General features: G+C 42.0%; 1 protein-coding gene across 7 annotated transcripts in view; it reads left to right on the top strand.

The window, feature by feature from the left end:
* Bcas3 (BCAS3 microtubule associated cell migration factor) overlaps window positions 1–24,678 on the top strand; it is a 506,689-nt gene that overhangs the window by 60,106 nt on the left and 421,905 nt on the right. For all 7 annotated transcript variants that reach the window (XM_052759620.1, XM_052759614.1, XM_052759617.1 and 4 more), the window contains exon 7: window positions 3,888–3,960. In XM_052759620.1, coding sequence (XP_052615580.1) covers window positions 3,888–3,960 — 73 coding nt within the window. The remainder of the gene's footprint in view (window positions 1–3,887; window positions 3,961–24,678) is intronic.

Here is a 24,678-nt window from a genome sequence, read left to right as displayed (position 1 = left end):
CTGCCCGCCTTTCAGGCCGTTAGGGATGGGAGCGTGAGTTGAGTTGTCTGCAAGTAAAGGTTTTGCATCTGAGAGTTTCTCAAGTAGCCAGTGTCAAGCCAGTCCCCTTTATTTTAGGCTGGTTCTTTCACATCCAGTCCCAAGCGTACCTGGTGTAATCACTTAATGTGCCTTTTATAATCCTTTATATAAAGTCCCCTTAATCTCGGTGTGTTTTTCTACCACTGAAGCCTCTAGCTTTTACTTAGAGCTGTTAAATTGATCAGTACTCAACTCTGAGTGAATTTGGTTGGGGTTATTACATATTTTAAAACTTCAATAATTGGTGTCATAGAATTTTTAGAGAGAATAAAATTAAATGCATGTTTTCATCCTCCCAGTTTGTGTTCAAATTGAAAATAAGCACTGACTTGTCTCTTGGCATTTGGCTTCTGGTTTAAAGTGAACACAGACATTTGACAGTAAATTTATGTATCACATGGGCTGAAAACCAGAAGACAGAAACTGTTTCAGCATTGAAGTTGCTTTCCACTTCCCGAGTCTTCTAATTTCCCAGGCCTCCGCTGTCAACGCCGATTCTGACTTTCATGTGTCCTTGGGGAGGGTGGGCAGCAGAAGAGACGCTGTGTAGGTCTGGCTCCCTCCCACACTCAGTGTAGCGCCTTTCCCTGTTCTCTCTGCTGCCTCCACGGTGTTTACATTCAGCACTCCCCGGTTGCAGCTGTGGGGAATGGATGCTCCATCACACACTTGGCTCTTTCTTCCTTCACTATGTTAAACAGTGCTGGAGTGAGTAATCATGTGTGTAAGTGATTTCTCATCCCTGAATGTATGCGTAGGACAAAATCTTGGCCATCATATACATGGATTCAGGGGTTGTAAATTTATAATTTTAAGTAATTTGGTGAAAGTTTTATCAAAATTTGGATCTTGTGTTTGATAAATGTCAATTTATGTGAATATAATTTTTAATAAATTTTAAGTGGAATGTTTTAAGATATTTATTTTATATATTATTGTTTGTATGATTGTGTGTGTGTGTGTGTGTGTGTGTGTGTGAGAGAGAGAGAGAGAGAGAGAGAGAGAGAGAGAGAGAGAGAGAGAGAAAGAGAGCGAGCGAGAGCGAGAGCGCTCATGCATGTCCCATGGAGTTATATGGAGGTTAGAGGACAACCATTGGGAATTTGTTCTCTCCTTTTGTGGGTCCTGGGGATCTAACTCAGGTTATTAGGCTTGCCTAGCAAGCACATTTATCTGATCAGACATCTCACACACCCTTAGCTGGAAAGTTTCTGATTTATCCAATGTAGTAGGAATAGTATATGAGCTACTCATCATTTGATGATCCATCTGTTTTTATTAAATCTGTTTCTCTCTTACTAGACCATCCTAGATAAGGTATTAGTTTTGTTAATTTATTTTTGATATAAAGAATCTTGACCAAGTGTGGTAGCACTCAGGAGACAAAGGCAGACAGATCTCTTTGAGTTCAAGTTCAGCCACGCTGGTCTACAAAGCAAATTCTAGGCCAGCCAGGGCTATACAATAGAGACCTTGTGTCAACAAGGAAAACAGCCACGAGCAATCAAACACGAGCAGTCGTCCTGAAAATACAGCAAGTGCATTGTGGGGGAGTGCTCTTCTCCTCCAGCCTCCTGACCTCCTGTGAGTTGGTGCCTGATCCCAAGCTTTAGGACGGACGGCAGGAGAGGCAGGCACAGGAGAGAGTCATGCACAGGCTATGTAATGGGGTTCTGCATATGTGTTGGAGTCTCCACAGGAAAGGAAAGATGGAAAGAAATGACTAGGATGACCGTCATGTGTGGAAAACTAGAGTGAGCCAAGGCTAGACCTCAGTGTGTTTGCTCAGGTTTGCTCATTTCTCATTCTCATCTCCTGTGTTCAGTGGTGTCTATGGTCTGGTGAAGAAAGTCTGTCATGTGGGAGTTTCTTTATCTCTCTCAGGAAGTGTGAAGAGGGTCAGACTGTCCTCTCCTCCTCCGGTGCTTTAGGTACTCTCAACACTAGACCAGGAGCAGCACAAACTCTCCTAGTACCATTAATATGGTTTTTAGAGCTTTCTCGGAATTGTGTGGTTGAACATCTTTTTATGTCGTTTAGACCCAAAGTGTATTTATTATTTTAATTTTATTTTTTAAAAGGTGTCTTTTTAGTTTCATGCATGAGTGTCTCCTGAGGAGGCCATAGGGGCAGTTGGAACTGGAGGTACAGAAGTTGTGAGCTGCTCTTGGGTGCTGGGAACCAAAGCCAGGTCCTCTACAAGAGCAACATGTGCTCTTAACCCGTGAACCATCAGTACAGCCCCCAATACTACTGTTTTTAACATGGGTTCTGGGGATCAAACACAGCTCTGTGCATTTAAGGCACACACTTGACTTACTGAAGTGTCTCTCCAACCCTGCACTTGGCTTATATTAATGAATATTGCTGAGTTCATTTATTATTATGTTGACTAGTATTTTGACATAGATTTGAATGAGAACATCGATGTTGAGTATTCTTGTGTCATTACTGACTTGAATGGGAATACTCTGAACCATTAACTATTAATCTCTATCTCTGTAAATAGTATTGTGTTATGGACTCAAGGTAGAGGCAGGAGGATAAAAAGTTTAAAGACAGCCTTGGCTACATTATAAGTTAAAGTCCAACCTTGACTACATGAGACCTTCTCAAAGGGAGAAGGAAAAAAGTAAAAAAAAATTGGGGCTGGGAAGATGGGTCAGGGGTTAAGAGTACTGGCTGCTTTTCCAGAGGACTCATGTCCCAGAATCCACATGGTGGCTTACAGTGAACCGTCTGTAACTCGGTTCCAGGGGAGATGGCACCCTTTTCTGGTCTTGGAGCACTGCAGGCAGATTATGCACAGACACAGGCAGGCAGAAGGTCCATATACCAAAAAAATAAAATAATGAATGAAAAAAAACATTGGAAGCTAGGTGTTGTGGTAGTACTTGCTGAGACTGTAGGGTCTGGAGTTCAGGGCCAGCCTAGGCCACAGAGGAGATGCTGTCTTCACGGTAAAACAAAATAAAACAAGTTAATTTTGTTATTTTCTTTTGTTGTTACTATGAGCAGGTATAGAGTTTATTCAAATGCTTATTTTGTGTGTGCTGAATTGACAGAATTTGTGACGTGAAGCTATTAGTAGTCTATTTTCCGTTATTTGTATACCCTAGCAACTAGCAAGGATGGTCTCATTTCTTAGGTGACTTTATTCTTCCTTTAAAATTACCATTTAAATCACTGTGTCATTAAAAATTTTATTCATGTATAAATAAAAAAGATATATTTTCTGTCCTAATAGTTAGATATTATGAATATTCTTTTTTTTTTTTTTTTTGGATTTTTTTAAGATAGGTTTTCTCTGTGTGACCGTGACCATAATGGAACTTACTCTGTACACCAGGCTGGCCTTGAACTCAGAGGTTCATCTGCCTCTGCTGGGATTAAAGGTGTACGCCATCACAGGCTGGCGACCATGCTAGTCTTAAGGAGCTAGTCAGCACTCTAGGATGTGGGTTTTGATCTCACCGAGAATGTTGGTAAGATTGAAACAGGTGCCAATGAAACAAAAATCTTTAATAAAATGTCGTCAGTATCTTTAATGTTTAAAATATTTTCCTCCTTCAGTTTTCTTTGTTTTATACAGTTAAATGTGTGGATTGAATAGATTATACTGAATAAGTTTCTGTTGTGTGTGTATATGAACATGTATATAAACACACATATGCCCATTGTTCTGTACATGGCAGACAAGTGATCTACCACTCATCTACCCCATCCTCTAGTATAAACATTTTGAAATAATGGGAAATATACAAGAGTTTCTCAAAACATACTTTTTGTTTTATGTTCTCTAACAGGTACTCAAAAGTGTGATAACTTTGCTGAGAAAAGACCTCTTCTTGGTGTTTGTAAGAGCATTGGATCTTCAGGGTAAGGATATTCCAAGTGAAGCCTTGAAACATGTAGCATTGGTGGTGATGTATTTGCTTCCTTCATTACTCTCTTTTCCTGTGCTGTGATGCCGAGCATCAGATGAAGGCGGTACAGTAGATCACGGTGCAGTCTGGAAAGACAAGATTGTCAGCACTGAGGAAAGTGTTCTTACATTTGCTGTGTAGTATTAACACTCATGCCTCTACTGCAGAAGTTGCTATCCAGTGGTAATATAATAATGTTACTTTCATCATCTATTAATGTTTGGTAGTGTATTGATGCTGTGGCTTGTGCCTGATGCAACTCTAAAGGCATTCCTTGGTTTTCTCTCTTATACTTTATAATATTATGAAAAAGTGCCATTTCCTTTTTGATTTACACAAAGAACAGATTTGCTAGCCAGGTGGTGGTGGTGCACACCTTTAATTCCAGCACTCGGGAGGCAGAACCAGGTAGATCTCTGTGAGTTCGAGGTCAACCTGATCTATAGAGCGAGATCCAGGACAGACACCAAAGCTGCACAGAAAAACCATGTCTCAGAAAAACAAAAACAAAAACAAAAAACATAAACAAAACCATATTTGCTGACCTCACACAGGGGTTAACTGAGTGTCAGGGATACTCAACTGCTGTCATGCTCATACTAGCTACTATGAATGGGGGGGGGAGTTTGTGAGTTTGACACAAACTTGTGTCATGCTGAATTTCCAACTGACAACAATAAAAATATCATAACTTTCTAATGTGATGTAACGATTCCAGGTACAACTGCAAATGCATTATTTTCCCTTGCAATAGACATGGTACCTTGAAGAGTTCTTAGTCTATTAGTATTGAAAGCTCAATATGTAGATACATATTTAGAATACTTTGCCATTGATACTGTCTCAATCAATGCTACTTGATAAAGAGATAGAGGAAATAAAACACATCTGTTTAACATATTGGTAACAAACCAGGACAGAATTATTCTTGGAAATTACAATCCTCATTTCTGTAACTGGACACATGGCCTTAGCTGGTATTTGTTTTTTTTTTTTTTTTTTTTTTTTTCGAGACAGGGTTTCTCTGTGTAGCTTTGCGCCTGTCCTGGAACTCACTTGGTAGCCCAGGCTGGCCTCGAACTCACAGAGATCCGCCTGGCTCTGCCTCCCGAGTGCTGGGATTAAAGGCGTGCGCCACCACCGCCCGGCTCTTAGCTGGTATTTGTATCTAACATCCTCTACTACCCATTCTGTATTTCCTCTACATCCAGCAAGCACCTCTCAGGGCTTGATTCTTTACCTGTAGGGGTGAACCATACTTTCATTCCTGAAGTGTCTGGACCATTTATCTTGCCATAGGCCATGGTAACACCAAGAGATGTTCTAAAGGATCCCCTAGGTTCTAGACATATTCTTCCTTATCTCCAATGTGGAGAAGCAGTCCATTTTCCCCCCAGTAGTCTGAATCTATCAGCCCTCCAAACATTCCTTTGAAGAGCATCAGGAACACAATGTGGCGAGGGAAGAAAAATGAGCTTTCTTTTGAGTAGAATGTTTTCTGTGTCTCCTGGCATGAGTACTCCCCCATAACCAAAACTTATATTCCAGCAGAGCATAAAGTAGAGGGAACAGGAAGTAAAAATTTTCTTTGTGGGTCTTTTGGGAGGATGATGAGTGGTACTATTTCCCTTACCCCTTGTCCTAGGTCTGTGAATCCTGGCTACATATTGATTCAAAGTGTATAGAGACTTCTGGCGAACCCTACCTTGGTTCTTTAGCCAACTGCTACCTATTTTATTTTTATTTATTTTTATTTTTATTTTTTTAAAGATAGTGTCTCTCTGTGTAGTTCTGGCTGGCCCAGAACTTGATATGTAGACCAGGCTGGCCTCACAGAGATCTGCCTGCCTCTGCCACCTGAGTGCTGAGCTTAAAGTCATGTGCCATCATATCCAGTCCCTAATTAGTTTTATAACTATGTCTTCAAAAGGTCATTCTGTGGTTCAAGCTAGCTACTTTGGGGTGGTGGGGAACATGGTAAGACCAATGAATTCCATGACTATAGGCACATTGTCTGACTTCTTTGGGTTGGCTGTGAAATAGTGCTGTGTAGGATTCTGTGATGGTGGATAAGGCATTCTGTAAGTCCATGGAGGACAGTTTTGGAGGAAGCATTATGTACAGATATTGCTAAGATTCTTTCTCTGGGGAATGCATAAATCAACATCTTCCTTCCTTCCAGGGTCCTGATGACAAACTGAGGCATAATTCTACCAAAATTTATCCCTGGGAGCCTTCCTTCAGGCCTTAGAAGCAGGGGTTGCCTATAGGGATGTGGGCACCAATCCCTCAACCAGCCCCACCTTGCAAGCCTTACTCAACAGAGATGAGGTCTTCCCCCATAAGCCCTTAGGTGGAGCCCAGTTCTACTCTTTACTGCCCTCTGTTAGGGCTCATCCTCCAGGACAAGTGCACTGTTGCCGGGTGGTAGGGAGCAGCTGGCTGCTGAGATGGGAATCTCATGTCCTCCCTGAACCTTCTGTTCAGGAGAGGTTGTAATGGTTCTTTCTGTGTCCTTCTAGCCACTCCCAAATAACGACACGGGAGACTTACTAATTGTGAAAGCTTATCCTTAGCCTCGGCCTGTTTTTAACTAGCTCTTATAACTTAAATTCACCCTTTTCTATTAATCTACATTCTGTCAGGTACTGCCCATCCTGCTTCCCACATCCTGTTTCCTCAAATCTCTCTCACGAGCCTAGATTCCTCTTCCTCCTCCTCCTCCTCCTCCTCCTCCTCCTCCTCCTCCTCCTCTCTTTCTCTGCCTGAAAGTCCTCGTGCCTAGCTATTGACTGTTCAGCTTTTTAGTATAGCAACCACAGCAATACACCTTCATTCACACTGTACAAATATTCCATAACAGGATGTAAAGTGTGAACCCAGCTGGGATGATTTTTTTGCAAGGGGGAGCAGATGAACTCCCCAAGATGGAGGATGCTTCCCTTGGAGGACAGCCACTCATGACAGCTCGAAAGACAGATCCATAACTGGTAGACGGGTCTTTTCCAGTAAGGAAATTGCTGCCTTTTCCATGGTGGATGTGGTCCAGTGTAGTCAGCCTGCCACCAGGTTGCTGACTGGCCATTCCGGGAATGGTGTGGTGTCAGGCTCACTGTTGGTCTCTGCTGCTGAAGGATTTGATTGACACTGAGCAGCAGCCATAGTTGGGTCAGCCTAGGTTAGTGGATATCGATGTTGTTGAGCCTCACCTAACCTTCACCCCTACACCTGTAATTCACTTTGTTCATGGGCCTGTTGGGCTGTGGCCAGGATGGCTGGGGAAAGAGTCTAACTGCTCTCTAAAGGGTTGTCCTGTCTTCGTGATTGTTGAACCCCTCCTCTGCTAACTTATCTTTCCTCCTTTTGCCTATTTGTAGAGATCTATCTACACACCATTCCCCAGGCATTGTTCTCACCAGTTTCCATGCATGGGTCTTCCAAACTAAGCAAAGTGTACCAGCATGTGCACTGCCCATAGTTCTCCCCGTGAAGATTGCCTTGCCCCAGTGAGCCTTGCAGGGTTGTCCCAGAAAGTGCCTGGAAATGTTCCCGCTGTCCACTTCTGGGTGATGCCTGCATAGCGTTTAGGGTGGTCTGTAAACTAGGTCCTGGTCTTCTTCATCCTCAGTCATCCATCCATAGGGCACATCCCATGAGGTCATAGGTGAATGCGTGGAGACAATATGACAGGAATCAGAACCGCAGGCAGTAACTACAGCAGCTGGCGGGTAGCTAGGCAGGCTCGGGAGAGCAGTGGCGGGCAGCTGCAAAGTTGCTCTTTCTTTCTTTGAGGCTTTAATTTGGGCTGCTGCTGGAAGGTTCCACCCACATTTTGGGTGGGTCTTCCCACTTCAAATAACCTGATTAATTAAATCTCTCACAGGTGTGCCCAGCAGCTTGCCTTTTAGTCGATTCCAGATCAGTCAAGTTGAGAACCATTACGTTTCTTGAAGTATGAACTTCTTTTTGTTGTTGCCATTAGAAAATGAACTTTGGGAGTTTACTTAGTGTGGAGTGTTACGTCAGGTCCAGGAGGATTCAAAAGCACGAAAACTCAACCCCTTTCTCTAAAGACAAGGATCTTATGTGAAATCTAAAGCACAGTGTATGCATATAGCTGGGATTTTGACATGTGGAGGAGCTAAGAGAAGGGAGAGGTGGGTGAAAGTGGTTAATGACAGAGGCCTCGGAAAGGAGCAGCAGAGGCTGGCCCTTCTGAGTAAGAGGCTGGGCAGATGCAGAATACTTCCGCAGAGGGTCACGGCACTGCAGGTAGACATGAACCGGAGTAAATGGATTAAAACTGACTAGCATGTTTTAGAACACAGCCATCTGCAGAGCAGGTGGAAACAGCTGTTTCGGAGAAGTCAACAGAGACATCAAACAGTCTGAGCTGTGTTTAGGCTTGAGCAGCTGCCAAAGCCTGTACAGCAGTGGGATTGGGAGACATCCATGCCTGCAGTGTCTTCTGTCCCAGCCTTTCCGAATTGGCCAGTGAAGAGGTTCTTCCAGGTACCTTCTCCTCTGTGGCCGAAAACACTCAGCTGGAAGTGTCAGATACTGCCCAAGTCCTGAAACATTGTGCATGGGAGTTCCTGACTTAAGGGCCTGTGTGTATCCAGAGCCCATGGCTTGTGCAGTTTAAGGCTGTCATTAGTGGAGGCTTCATGAATGCATAGAGGTATTCAGAGTGTAGGGTTAAGAAAAGGTAGGAGATCAGAAAAAGCGTGAATGTGCAGATGCTTTGGCAAGGTGTAGTCTTGACCGACACATTAGTTTTTGAGCAAACCCTCCATTGACTCTTTAGTTACTTAGATACAGAGGCAATTCCCTGAAAGCCAGGCCTGAAAGCAAGGATAACATGGCTGAGTGTTCCAATATTAAATCTTGCAAAGATTTTTAAAGTAAGCTAATCTAAATTTATTCTAAAAATTAAATGAACTGCATTAAACATTTAAAGAAAAACAGCAATAATTCAACAAATCTTAAAAAGGAGTTATACATTATAAAATAAACTCATGAGAGTAACCCAGCACCATATTCAAAGTAGCTCAAAAAAGGCTGAGGGACTTGATAGCTTACAAGGGAGCTGAAAGTGAATGCAAACTCCAGGGGACCCAGGGAATATACTGTAGTGAATTCAGAGTTGGTAGCGTTTGCTTTACGGATGTTTATAGTCGTGTGTGTGTGTGTGTGTGTGTGTGTGTGTGTGTGTGTGTGTGTGTATGTGTAAAATTCAGCACCCAAGAAGCTTTGTCTTTCTTTCCAGTTTTAATAATTTATTTTAATTTATGTACGTTGGTGTTTTGTCTGCATGTATGTCTGTGTGAGGGTTTCGAATCCCCTGGAACTAGAGTTACAGGCCGTTCTGAGCTGCCACGTGGGTGCTGGGAATTGAACCCGAACCCTCTGACAGAGCAGCCAGTGATCGTAACCACCAAGGCACCTCTCTTGCCCCTTCCTTTCCAATTTAAAAAGTATTTTCCTTTTTCTTATGAATCCTGCCAACTCTGTGAATAAAGGATTTGTTTTTACGGAATTCATCTATGCAAGATCACTTGTCATAAGATAATGTTATAGGGGAGGAGCCGTGGATTATATGAAGTGATGAGATAATTTACTGAGGAGTGAATTTGATGATATACTGCTTCTTTCTCAGGAACCTTCAGAGAAATAGAATCAGTAATGTTGTAAACCTTTTGATTGAGGAGTCTTGAATATTAAACTTAGGTGCTGTTATCTCTAAAGACAGAAAGGCACAAACTTGCAGGGGTGCGTCCTTGTGTGGGTCACTATAGAGTGTGATGGTTGTTTTTCTTTGTACAAACTTGCAGGGGTGCATCCTTGTGTGGGTCACTATAGGGTATGATGGTTGTCTTTCTTTGTACAAACTTGCAGGGGTGCATCCCTGTGGGTCACTACAGGGTGTGATGGTTGTCTTTCTTTGTACAAACTTGCAGGGGTGCATCCTTGTGGGTCACTATAGGGTGTGATGGTTGTGTTTCTTTGTACAAACTTGCAGGGGTGCATCCTTGTGTGGGTCACTATAGGGTGTGATGGTTGTCTTTCTTTGTACAAACTTGCAGGGGTGCATCTCTGTGTGAGCCACTATAGGGTGTGATGGTTGTCTTTCTTTGGATGTGTGCAGCTTTCTTTTAAAATTTATGTATGTGTTTCTGTTTGTAGGTCAGGAGAGGTATTGGACTCCTGGTAATTATGAGTAACAGGTGATTGGGAGCTGCCTCATGTCCATGCTGGGAACTGAACTCAGGTCCTCTGGAAGAACACCAAGTACTTTAATGGCTGAGTCATCTCTCCAGCCTCAGATTAGCATTGTTCTGAGACAAGATCTGTAGCTTACGCTGGCCTTGAATTCATGGTGACCCTCCTGTTTTATCCTCCCGAGGTCCTTAATAAAGGTCATGTTCATTAGAAGTTGGAGGAGGTTCCTTGGGATAATAGGAATGTGAGTTTCTTTTTGCCATGAAATGCCCTGTACAAATAATTCCTGTCACTTTTAATTCTTGAATTGTGTTTGTGAGGTCTGATGGAAATACAGATTAGGTTGTATTACTTCTGTGGCCAAGAGAACAGGACATTCCCACCAGTTTTTGCAGCTTATAGATAAAACCTGTAGTGCAGGGCCCCAGGCCTTCCACTTGCCTTTCCCTCTGGAATCATTCAAGCCTCTTGTGGGCACTCTAACTTTTCTCTTAGCTCTTTACCTCTGGTTTTCTAGCTCACTTTACCCATCAAAGAACAGGTTTACATATTTTTGGTGTAGCATAGATGCCAAATACTAGCATGGAAGGTATGAGTGGGACTGGTCATCAGATTGACATGGGTGGTTTGAGACCTTCGAGATTGTAGTACAGGGCTGAGGAGTTAGGGGTTTAGCTCAGTGGAAGATAGCCTGCTTGCTCGCTCAAGTGCAGGGCTCTGGGTTCTGTCCTGAGGATTGGTGAGGAGATGTGTGAGGTAAGGAGCCGGGGAAGAAGTCACAACATGACAAACCAGGAGTCCTTCAACCAAACCTCAAGGAAACTAGACTGTAAAAGAAACAATATTTTGTTTTGGGCTTGGAGCTATGCTGTGGAATGTCTGTTTATTATGTGCAAAGCCCTAGATTTGATCCCCAGCACCAAATAACAAACAAGACTTCTGTATTAGTAAATTAGTGAATAATTAAATCAATCAGTTTCTGATTTTAGATTAAAGATGATTCAGTGGTAAAGTCTTTGCCAATATTAAACAGTTTCATGCATACTAAATGTAAAGCATTTCTAGGGTGGTATAACCTTTGACCCTCAAGTCATCTTGCAAGAGATTTGACCCTGTTAATCTAACAGTGGATATCAGGAGATCTTAAAATAAAGTGACATTGTTATTTCTTTTTCTTGGATGGCTATGGATTGTTTTCCTATATCTTGTATTTAATAAATAAGAGACATTAGCATAAATGTATATATACAACATTCATCATGACCATAGTTCTTTTAATCACTTAGGAAAATTTCTAGTTTTCATGTGAGTGAGGGTTAGGCAGAAATCCAGGACCTTATACACTTGACGTATACTTAATGTAGTTCTGAAACACCCAGTGGACAGTCTGAGGTATGAGTGGTGTGTTAGTGTAAACTTATAATGCATTGTTATGCTACCTTGCAGCCACAAGAAATGTTAATGCATTTATTTGTTTAAAATTAAAAATTTAAATTACAAGCACTCCTAAGTAGTTTGCTCAAATGTCCTACCCAAATATTTGCTAGTGATCAAACAATAGAAATATTTGTGTTGTTATTTATCTTTGAAGATTTTAAGATTCATTTATTTTGATGTGTGTTTTGCCTATGTGTATTATGTGTACCATATATATGTCTGGTAACTGTGGAGGTCAGAAGAGGGCATTGGATCCCCTGGAACTGCATCGTGAGCCACCATGTGGGTGCTGGGAACTGAAGCAGGTCCTCTGGAAGAGCAGCCAGTGCTCTTACCTGCTGAGCCATCTCTCCAGCGTTGGCTTTATTTTTTAAAGGTCTGTTTCACTTGCTATGATATGATGACATACATTCCGGAGAGTCTGTGCTTTCTGAGATCGGCTGGATCAGATATAGTGCACTCACAGTGGGCAATTTCAGGGGAGTTTAACTGAAATCCAATGTATAGAGTTGAACTCTGTCATTTTCTCAGGGAAGGAGAATCATTACCGGAATGTGCCAGGGGAGCTGGATGAGAAGTGCTCTGTGGCCTCAGGAGGACTCAGCTTACCTGCAGTCATCCAATGGCAAGGCAGCGTGGGTGTTCCACCCATTCCTGTTCCTCCGCCAATCACAAGCCAGGCCTGCCTGTGAAGTCTGAGAGTTGGAGATACCACTGGTACAGTGGACATGGTGATCTCCCAGAGAGCATGATCTATAAATAAATGCAAAGTAGTGAGACCTTGTCTCAAAACAAAGAATGAAAAGTGAGCAGGACAGAGGTAGTGGTTTCCCAAGGAGAGGGAAAGAAAATTCATTGTAGGGCTTCACAGTTACATTCTGCAGAATTTCACAGTGAAACTGACATAGTTTTAATAAAAGTGTATGTGACCTTGTTCTTAGAACAATTTGTGTGTGTGTGTGTGTGTGTGTGTGTGTGTGTGTGCGCGCGTGCGTGCGTGCGTGCATGCATGCGTGCACACAAGTGTTCTTAAAGGTCAGAGGACAATCTGTGGTGTCTGTCCTTGTGTTCCCCCGTAGATGAGACAGGGTCTCTTGTTTGCTGCCATGCATTCCAGGCTAGCAGCTTTTAGGGGTTGTCCTGTCTCTGCCTCCCAGCTTGACACAGGAACTTTGGGATTAAAAGTACAAGCACCAGCAAACACCCCCCCCCCCCCCCCCCCCCCCCCCCCCCCCCCCCCCCCCCCCCGCCAACCACCAACCCACCCCGGTGGTTTCGGTGAGTCAGTCACAGTCCTTGTGCCTGTGTGGCAGATACTTAGTGAGCCATCATCTCCCTGGACCCAATTATAGGTGTTCTAATCAGAATCTTAGTTTCTTGTTAGAGAATATCAGCCATGGGATTTTGATATGTGTTCTGCTTCACTTACCTGCAGCCAGTCCTGTTCCTCTGCCTAAGAGTTTTCTAGGGAGGTTTGCTTGATAAATTTTAGTAACCACATCAATAATGGGTTCCTGATTCATGTCCCCCACCCTGTCCGTGTATGTGGTGTAGGCATATCAGTGTATGGATGTGTGAGGGGACAGGGACATTCCCTTCTTTGTGTGTTTACAGGTCAAAATTGACGCTGGGTCTCTTCCTTTGGCCTGAATCTGGAGCTCATTGATAGGGCTAACCAGTGAGCTCCTAGCTTCTGCCTGGTCCATACTCCAGTGCTAGGTTTTTTGTTTGTTTGTTTTTCCAATTTTTATTTTTTAAATTGTCTGCACACATGTATGTGTGAGTGCAGATACTTGGGAAGTCCAGAAGAGGGTATTGGATCCTCTTCACCTGGAGTTATAGGCAGTTACTAACTATAGATATGGGTACTGGGAACCCAACTCTTGTATTAACCTCTGAGTCCTTTCTTGAGCAATGTGCTTAGACTTGAACTCAGGTCCTCACAGTTTTGTAGTAAGCCCTTTAGTGAGCCATCTTCCCAGCGCTTTCAGCAGCGTTTTTCAAAAAATTTATTCTTTGTGTCTGTTCCCACCAAGGTCCCTCCTCACCCCAAAATTTAAGAGAAAAATAAATTAAAAAAAAAAAAAAAGGAAGACAGGGCAAATCTAGTCACGGAAACTGCAGTGTGACACAGTGTATCTCGCAGTAAACTCCTTTATCCATACATCTTTACATCCTGGCATTTATTGAAAGGAATCACTGGTCTGGTTCTAGGCCCCAGGTCTCTGCTGCACGGTCGATGCTGGGCCCTCACTGGGGCTCTTCATTGCTGCCCTGTGTGGTGGAGATCTTGCAGCTCTGGGTCAGCAGGGTTAACATCCCTTCCCCTCCCCTGTGCTCCAGCAGATCGTAGATGGGTGGATGTTGGGGTGGGCCAACAGATAACCCTGGTTCTGGGCCTGGGTACTTGCAGGGTTGGTCACCAGCGTTCCTAAACTGAAGCTTGCTCTGTTAAACCAGTTCTGTCATAGTCATGTAAGGGTGAAAGGTCACTTATAAAGAGACCCAAACATCCTTACTTACCAACCCAGACATGGAGTATAGATGTTTAAATGTGCTCAGAAAGGATGCTCGCAAGAATTAGCCATGCTGTCCATCAAACAGGAAGTGTGAAATGGCTGTTCTAAGCCGTTACGATATCCAGTGGGTTTTCATTCAGCAGCACACCCCCTCGTGTTGTAACTCTGTTTGTATCGAAACTAAAAACACCAGCTCTGCTTCCGTCCGCCCAGAAAGAGTTGATGTGGTGCAAACACTGATGGCATGTGGTAGAGTCCTCTTGATCTTAGCTTTAATTTTTTTTTTTTTTTTTTTTTTTTTTTTTTTTTTTTTGGTTTTTCGAGACAGGGTTTCTCTGTGTAGCTTTGCGCCTTTCCTGGGACTCACTTGGTAGCCCAGGCTGGCCTCGAACTCACAGAGATCCGCCTGGCTCTGCCTCCCGAGTGCTGGGATTAAAGGCGTGCGCCACCACCGCCCGGCTTCTTAGCTTTAATTTTGACCAAGCTGTTCTTTAGTTTGTGGGGGAGGGAGTCCTGAGTCCCAGAAAGAATGGTGCAGATAAAAAGGAACAAGGAAAGAAGGCCTTAATCATTGAGCAAAAGTGACCCTTTATGCAGAATTGAAAGTGGACTAGAATAGGAAGCAAATTAACTGTAGAGGTGAGTGACTTTGTGTGATCTAGAAAGTTGTCTTGAGGTAGTCATGGTATTTGAGAAACACAGAGTATTTGCATTACACTAAATGGATAATGAAACCATTGGCACTTTGGCATTATGGTCTGAGAGACTTTTTATTTTTATATTGTTATGATTTCGTGGGGAAATTCTTTGTTTCATGGTTTTGCAGTGTTTGCACCTTCGTGCATTATGTGTACTACTCTGTGTGTGTGTGTGTGTGTGTGTGTGTGAGAGAGAGAGAGAGAGAGAGGGGAGAGAGAGAGAGAGAGAGAGAGAGAGAGAGAGAGAGAGAGAGAGAGAGTGAGAGAGAGAGAGAGAGAGTGTGTGATTTTGGAATCAGAGGACAATCATAATCTTACAAACTCCTGTGATGCTGATATTTGAATGTCTACTATACAGTGGGTCACATGACTTACACACATCACGAAATGATTCCAGGACACTTCCTTTTTCAGCTAACAATGATCTGACTGTGCATTGCAAGTAGGAAGACCTGACACACACTTTCTCTCTGACTCTCCCTCTCTGAGACAGGCTTCTCACTGTGTATCCATCGCTGGCCTGGACTTTCTATGTACACCAGGCTGGACTCAAACTCATACAGCCCTACCTACCTCTGTCTCCCAAGTGCTCAGATTGAAAGTGTGAAGTAGAGCCAATCTTTACTGTTTTTGTTTTGAAGCATGTTGTTCTGCCAGCCTGAAGCTGGTTTTGTAGCCTAGGCTGGCTTTGAACTCATCAAAGTTCTCTTATCTTATCTTCCTGAATTTTTTGTGATTACAAGTTTTTATGATGCCTGACTTGAAGTATAGTTTATATTTCATTTATAATTATCATAAAAACTCACTTTTGTAGTGCAATTAATATATTTTTCTCTGAGAAAATACAAGTTGGAATACAATTAAATTAAAATTCTCATGGAAATGATTCTTGTCTCTGGAGATGTCCATGTAATTATGTCATTGCTGTTGTTTCAGTTTTTCTTTCTTTCCTTCCTTTGTTCCTTAGTTCCTCCCCCACACCCCCTTTGGCTTTTCAAGACAGGAGGTTTTTTTGTTTTTGTTTTTTTCCCCTGTGTAGGTTTGGTTGTCCTGGAACTCACTTGACCAGGCTGGCCTTGAACTCACAGAGATCCTCCTGTCTCTGCCTTCCCAGTGCTGGGATCAAAGGTGTGCTCCACCACCACCCAGCTTGTAGTTCAGTTTTTTCTTTTCTGGTATTTAAGGGGAATGTCTTTCTTCTCCTCCTCCTCTTCATTCTTTAAAGACAGGGTCTCATATGTAGACTTGCTTGGCCTGGAACTTGCTATGTAGATCAGGATGACTTTGAAGTTAGAGATTTTTCCCGCCTCTGCCTCCTGAATGCTGGGATTAAAGGCATTCCCCTTTAAACAATGAATCAATCAATTAAATCAATGGATTAATTATTGTTAGTATATGTATGTGCATGTACACTTGAGTACATAGCACAGACACCTTCCCTTCCCTTGAGACATGGTCTTTCTTATTGTTTCTGCCTGTTGTGTCCTATGTGGTTGCTGGTCAGCAAGCTTTTCAGACAATTGTGTCTGCTGGTCTCACTCTACATGTACTGGCATCACGTATGTATTTATTTATTTATTTGTAGATTCTAGGGATTGAACTCAGATTTGAATGAAGATGTCTTTGAAGGAAACCTGGATGTCAGTAGGGATCTTGTTTCCACTTCCTCTTGTTTCCTGTTGTACAGTTTTCTTCATCTACAGGTTTAACCTAACGTTGGTGCTTTATAACCCTCATTCTCTTGACCTTCGTGGCTGAATATACAGGATTAATAGGGACAATGATGGCTCTCGGGAAAAGTTGTAGATGTGAATTTGTAGATGAAGAACCAATTTATTTGACTTTCTTTGTCTCAGGATCCTTAGCTGAAAAGTGAATGCTTCAGAGGTTAAGATCACTGGCTGCTCTTCCAGAGGACCTGGGTTCTATTCCCAGCACCCACATGGTGGCTCATAACTGTCTGTAACTCCAATTCCAGTGGATCCAACCCCCTCACACAGACCTACATACAGGCAAAACACCAAAACACATGAATGAAATAAATAAACAAACAAATAACTTAATAAATAAGAAAGAAAGATGGTACTGATCCGGGGATATCATGCTGATGTCCTGTGAAGATTAAATGAGGCAATGTTTTCAGGTTTTCACTGCAGTCTGGTACGTATTAGGTGCGGCTTATAGTAATTGATTTGAATTGGAGAGATAGGAAGAGCAGACAGCGAACACTCGCAGGAACTCTCTTCCTGTGTATTGATGTAGTTATCCGTCTGACTGTGGGGTTGGCAGAAAAGCATGTACTCTTTGGGAACACAGCTTGTTCACCTTCTCTGAAGTTTCTGCTCTAGCTTTGCCAGTCGTCGTGGACTAACCAAGGACTGCACTCAGGGGTCTTTACTTCCACTGAAAAATTGTAATTTGTTTATATTCCCTACAGAAGCTTATGTGTGTGATGATATATATATATATATATATATATATATATCTTTATTGAGGCATAATTGAAACATGATTAACTGCACGTACTAAATGTGTGCAGTTTGATACATTTTGACATTGGTATATACCCGTGAAACCATCACTCCAATCAAGATAATGAGCATAGCCATCCCCACAATAGTTTTCTCATGCCCAGCTGTAATGTATCCTTGACGTCCCTCAGTAGAAGAGGCTCCCTTTGAGGTAGTAAGACTCAGAATAGCACTGGAATCTTGACTTAGTAATAAACTTTTAAAAAAAGATGCTTTGCTGTTGTCTAGTTTAAGGTAACTTCAACGGGTAGTTAAAAATAAGCATCCTGAGTTCAATGTTCCCTTCTTCTCCGTAACCTAAAGGCCTTTTAAAAGCAAAGCTTTCCTTTGAGAAGCAGTTCATAAAACTACTAAAGGGCTTGCAGTTCCACTGTGTAATCATTTCAAAACAACAGTTTTTTCAGCCACCAAAAAGGATGCAGTCTTGACATTTAAATAGGAAACAGATTGAGTTTTTGGCTGATGCTGCTGAGCTGGTTTAAATGTTGGTTCAGTCAACTTCGGGCTTAGATTACAAGATTTGCAAATTAAAGGAAACCAAAAGGGAAGGAACATCTGCATAGATTCTGACTTTGTGGAATTCCACCCAGGCACGCTTACTCTCCGGCAGAACAGAGCATGTGTGCAGCGAGTAACCACGCAGAGATCCCTGCTGTGCTGCGATTATCTTAAAGATGCCGTGGGCACAGACCTGCAGTTAGCATGATGACCATGGGGTTTCACATGGCTGTTTTTAAGCCATATTTTAGGAAGATTAGGGGTGTGTGTGTGTGTGTGTGTGTGTGTGTGTGTGTGTGTGTGTGTGTGTGTGTGTTGAGGTGAAGTCCCTGGTGGTGTAGTAGTTCCCTTGCCTCAACCTCTTGAGTAGCTGGAACAACAGGAGCACCCGCAGCATCACTTGCAGCAAGATCTTGTGTTGATATAGTGAATGGTATTTAACCAGAATAAAAGCTTTCCAAATGTCACTAATTGTGTTACTTGATGATTTTATTGTATTAGAGAACTTGTGTTTTGAGGAAGGTAATTTGCTTTAACTAAGGTTGAAATCTGTTATAATCAAAGACTATATGGATGTAATTTACTGAGTAAATTATAACACAGACACAGTAAAATTTAAGGAATCTTTGTCTGCTACTGGGTTAATCATACATTATGTATATGATTTTAAGATGTTTGTTATAGGTCATCTAGCATGCCATTTAGACAGCAGTCACAAAGAGCTGCCTGATTCAAACGTTCCCCACTTTTAGTCTGTGAAGGGCTTTTTAATGTTGTTTCGTGGCACTCTGGGTACTCTGTCATCTACTCCTCCATTAGTAAGGCAAGGCATTGTTTCCAAATGGGAAGAAGAAAAGGCTGTCCCCACAGCTCAGTTTCTTTTGACAGTTGTGTGGTAGGGTAGGTGGAGGCATGTGGCTTCTATAATGGATAGAGTCAAGGATGCTGATAAACATCCTATAAAGTACAGATCAGCCCTTGACAGAGAGAATTGTGTCATTAGGGTTAAAGTGGAGACATCCTCAATTTGCAGGCAACAAGCTTCACAGAGATAAAAACTAATAGGGATTTCAACTAATAAAAACTAATAGTGGCATGAGCCACTATTCCTAGTTCTCAGGTATGGGTTTTTAGTTTGTTTCCTCCAGTGGCTCTGAGTACCCCATGCTAAGCTAGTGCAGGTGTTCTACCAGTGAGCTGCACCCCCAGCCTCTGTTGTGCCTGGGTGTACACATGCACACACAGATGCACACAGATGCACACAGACGCACACAGATGCACACAGACACACACAGATACACACACACACACACACACACACACACACACACACACACACACGCGGTGTTCATTTCTCTTTGTTTGGCATTGATAACTAGGAGCAGAATTTCTGGGTGATGCCTCTTTAGATATATGCAAGTAGTTTTCTGTATTCTAGAACCTCTGTTGACGAGTGTGGGATTCTAATAGGCAGGACAGTGCAGTGAGTGTGTCCCGTACTCTGTTCCAGGTGGTATTTGAAAACGCTTTGGAACACCATTTTCCCATTGTAGTCACTTAGAATCTCCATTCCTTTGTTCGCTCCCCTTTGCCAGCTACTAAACGATGTCAATTAGTGTCTCTTTTAGTTTGAGAAATGTCAGTTAAACTGTAATAGCACAAAACAAAATTTTGTGGCAGAAGTCCTTGATGTCATTTAGATCATGATTGGGGAAAAAGGTCAGATAGGAAGGCTCTGAATAGTTACTTTGTGGGAAAGGTCATCTGGTGTGAAGTGGAGGGGGGCATGTTTTACAGTTCCCCCAGAGCTGTATTCTGCCTTGAGTGCTTGCTACAGGGAGCCCTTCTTGCCTTTTATGTATGGTAGTTATACCTCAGGGGACTGCGGACCAAGTACTGCAACGGCTTTTTAAAGAATTCTGTTGTGTTTTGGGTTTATTTTCTTGGAAAGGAGTAACAACAGCCATGATCCCAGTTGAGGTATTGTTCTGTGTTCATAAACAAATGGCTATTTTTTTACACCTGTATACAAACACACACACACATACGCACACACACATATTGGATTCAAAGGTTGTCACTGCTACTCTATCATTAAGGCAAATTTTAGATTTCTTTCCCTTAAATTCTTTGTTTAGAAAGGAATTGGGTTAAGTTCTTGTCACTGATTTTTATACTGTCACAAAAATATGGCAGTGAGGGCTTCTGATTTGATTCTGTTAGCGTCTCTTTTTCCAAACATCAAAGGACAGCGGGGATCGAAGCTGTGAGCTGACTGTCCTGTCCGGACGTCCTAGTGCGGGCGAAGGAGGAGGCACCTGTGGACAGGGGCTGCGATTGCTCAGATTGCTCCATAGGGTTTGAAATGACTGAACTTAAATGTCTAGTATATTTCATTTATTACTCACTTGAATATAACAGTTCATATTTCTCTCTGTGAAAAATGTGAAGCACTGTAAGAACCTGGTGGTTTAAAAGACTCTTTCCGCTTTGACTGTAAGCTCAAATAACTCCAGAATCTTTTTCATTTTTCCTGAGAATTTGGAAAGACACCTTCTGAATAGGTTTGTTAACTATTTTTTTCTCTAACAAGAGAATACTAAAACCTCCGTTTGTGAGGACCGACCAGAGAGCGGGATGAGACCAGAGAGAGGTCTGTGAGTCACCCGTCAAACAGCAATTTCGGGAAAATGATAACACACCCATCCACCATGAAAGATAAAACTGCTGTCATGGCAGCCATTTTAAATTATTAAATGCTGTAAACGCCATAAAGTTAATTAGAAGAGGAACAAACTCTACAAAGATAAATGTGTTTTCAATATGGTCTGGAGGGAGGGGTACAGTGAACAGAGAGGAAATTTATTTCTGGCAGGACTCTAGCCATGGAACTGTGGCTGAACTTTTTACCCTAATTACCTCCTGCTAATGCCTGCAGCGGTCTGGAATCAAAGTGGCGCTTCAGGCCCTGGAAATTCTCTGATGTGGCGAACGTTTGTTGTGTGAGGAGGCTTTCTTAAGAAAAAGCAGAATATTGTGACAGAATTAAAAAAAAATTTCTCAGTTACCACCCACCTCACTTGTTGCCTACAAAAATAGAGTAATTGTTTGCATCTGTGTCTTCCTTTCCCCGAAGAAATAACTGTTATAAATCAATGTGACAGAGGGCCAGTGAGCTGAGGCTTGCCCGAGGTAGGTTTTTAGTTTTGAAATTTTTGTCTTTTCAAAGTTTCTCCTTTAATGTAAAATTTAGGTTCAAAAATATAAAGAAGCTTTTCTGTGTGTGTATCAGTTAAAAAGAAACATTCTGTCACCTCTAAAAGGAGAATTTGCTTTACCTAATGAATTCTGAGGACACTTTTAGTGTCAGACTGATAACAGTTCAGTTGCTTAATCCTAGAAACAGAAATGGGAGTTTGCACACTCCATGTTTAGTCCTCTGGTGACAGAGAAGGAGTCGGAGTAGCTCCCCAGGGCCTCTCCCGAGTTGGAGAGCGTTCGTTAATCTTGCAGAGGATTTCTGGCCTCCTGTCTACTGTGTTGAATAAATGTCTTCAATTCTTTGTTTTTCATCCTCTACTGAGAGCATTTCTGTGCTGTGTGCCACACCAAAAGGCCTCTCATTTTATGTTTTGTGAGGCATCAAGATTTCACATCATCTCCCCTGGTGTCGGGGTGTCTATGTGAAGTAGGATCTCCAGTTGGAGCCTGTACATACCATATTGAAGGACCTTTTAGGTCATTTGTAAAGAAGACCAAAGGTGGTGTAACTTATTTATGCCGAATCGTCTTTGCACAGGGCTGGAAACGTGTTTTGGTGGCCTTTTTTTATTTAGGCAGCCTGAAAGGATAGCTTTAATTTTTATAGTTGGGATGCTGTGACTTGTTTTTTGATCCTGGTCAATAAAGTGAATTTTTATTCCTTATAACAGAATATTAAATTTCTTTCAAGGCCGTGCTGCGCTCACATCCTCCTGTGATTAGGTTATGGTCACTAATTGCTCCCATGAAATGGTGATATTTTGCCTTTTGTATACTTGCACATTTGTGTAGCACCTGTGACCATGCATCTGCATCGTTTTATTTGTGAATGAAGGCTATTTCTTTGAACTGCCAACTTTCAAATCATGGTATAAATAATTACTGTTTTGTTCCATACCTATGCTAATAAAAACATGTCTTCAGTTCCAAGACAATGATACGTGTTCACTTCTAATGAATTACTTCAGAGTAAACTGCTCATGTTAAGGCAATATTCAGTTCCCATTTCCCCTGGACATTTGCTTTCCCTCGCTTTATTCTGTTCTACCAATCCTTACAGGAGAGAATGACTCAAACTGTTCACATCTGTCTGATACTGTGAAAACACTATAAGTGCTTTTTAATTTCTATCCAAAAATCTAAATAATTATAAATTTACCCCCCCCCCCCCCTTTTTGAGACAGTCTTACTACATAGCCCAGGTTGCTCTGGAACTCACTATGTAGACCATGCTGGCTCACAGAGATCTGCCAACCTCTGCCTGGAGTGCTCGGATTAACCGTGTGTGCCACTATGCCAGCTGCCAAATAATTTCAAATTCATAGAGAATTGGAACATAAAATGAGTTCCCGCTTATCCTTCACCTGGGTTCCCCTGTTTTAAAATTATGTAAGTGGAGTATTCCTCAACAGCAAACAGCTAATGTTTGGGTATTCAATACTGTTCAGTAATACTGGTTCAAGTTCCAGAAGCATTAAAAAAAAAAATCGTTATCATGGCCTCGTGGCATAGATGCTAAGAATAATGTCAGCATTCAGAAGGACGAGGCTGGAAAATGAGGAGATTCAAGCCCAGTATGAGACTCTGGGAAGCAGCGCGAGTCAGCTAGTCCACCCGGCCTGGTGGGTTTCTGTACCGCTAGTGAGAGGTTCTGAATCACGTCCAGAATGGAAATAAGACATCAGGGTGAGAGGCACAGCCAGGTCCTGGCCCATATATTTGTTTAAACAATTAAGAATTATTTTATTTTATTTTTTATGTGTATGAATGTTTTGCCTGCATGTATGTCTGTGTACCACTTTTGTGTCTGGTGCGTGAGGAGGCCAGAAGAAGGTGTTGGATCCCCTGGCACTAGAGTACAGATACCGGTGAGCCACCATGTGGGTGCTGGGAATAGAAACTGGGTCTGCCCCAATTTGTGTGTTAATGTCATTTATATTCAGATGTCACACCCATCAATAGATTCTGGAGTTGGCAGTGACAGAGGAGTAAGGAAAGCAGGCCGATTGTTCTGTAATGGGTTGTGTTTGTGGTCTCTGAGCTGGCTTCGCAGAAGTTGGTGTAATTAATGGCCTTTGTTAGTTGAGCCAGACATGAATATTCTCATTTTGGCTTTACCATGTTTTTCATTTAGCTATGGAAATACAAATCTGTTGATGAGCAAAATGATATCTGATTTTTATTTATAGTAATAGAGAAGCACTTATAAATCATCTTGCTTTTAGGAAAATAAGTCTCAGCAATATTCTGTGTATATGTGTATGAGGTTTCGTTCACTATAACCAAATTATATAGTTTTCTGATTGTAGTCCATTAGTTTTCAGTGTTTCTTTATAATCATGACTTCAAGTTTATGGGGGCGGTCACCACAACATGAGGAACTCTATTAAAGTGTCACAGCATTAGGAAGGTTGAGAACCACTGATAGTTGCTGCCTACTGGCTTACATTCCTGGCTCTGTAATTCATTTCTTAGTTGTGAAGATGTCTGGAGGTGGGTTCTCACATTCCACCTGTACATTCTGGGGATCGAACCTAGCCAGTCAGTCTTTGTGGCAATTACCTTCACAGACTGAGATATCTTACCAGTAGCCCAGGCAACCTCAAACTCACCATGATTCTTCTGATTTAGCCTCCTAAGTGTTGGGATTCTAGGTCCAGATTATTTTTATTTTATGATATGTATGACACTTTGTCTGTATGTATGTCTGGACCACATGTATGCCTCGTGCTCCAAGAGGCCAGAAGAAGGTGTCGGATCTCTGGAAGTGGATTTACAGATGGTTGAGTGCCTCCAGGTGAGTGCTGGGAATTGAACTCCTTTCCCATGTGTGCTCTTAGTTGCTGAGTCTATTCCAACTTTTTCTTTTTTGTTGTATCTCCCTGCTACTGGTTTTCCATATTTTGTTGTCCACCAGAATTGACTAGTAGAATGGGGAAATGGAATAGAGTTTTCTATGTTTCTACCTTTTAAAAAAGTGTATGTGAAAAAAACCAAAAGTAAATAAATTAAAAGTGTATGTGCTGCTCAAGTGAGCATTCTAATAGAAATTTCTAATTGATGCATTGTATTGGTTCATTTTATTAGGAAGAAGGCGTCTCAGTTGAAGAATTTTCTTGATCAGTTTTGTCTGTTGGCATGTCTGTAGAACAGTTTACTAATTAATAATTCTATTACTAGTGTAAATTTACTTTGTTTAATGAAGGAATTTAGTCAAGTGAGATTTGAGTATCCCACATTCAAACTACAATACAGTATTTACTGTTGTTCATTGTCATATTTTGCTACCTGACTCTCTGGCACCTGAGTGATTTTCCTCTAGTTTGATACTAAGGAAGTCAGGGTTGCAGTTTCCTTCTTCTGTGTAGCTGTGGATGGTTTAGTACTTGTTATGTAGCCCAGGGTAGCCCCAAACTTAGAGCAAGCCTCCTGACTCAGCCTATCAAGTTCTAGGATTATAGGCATTCACCCTCATGCATGATCTACAACTTCAGGTTTTTTTCTT

This window comes from Peromyscus californicus, unplaced genomic scaffold (genome assembly GCF_007827085.1).
Source record: "Peromyscus californicus insignis strain IS unplaced genomic scaffold, ASM782708v3 Scaffold_3__1_contigs__length_106647218, whole genome shotgun sequence".
Classification (NCBI taxonomy): Eukaryota; Metazoa; Chordata; class Mammalia; order Rodentia; family Cricetidae; genus Peromyscus; species Peromyscus californicus.
This window is presented reverse-complemented; position numbering and strand designations above follow the sequence as displayed.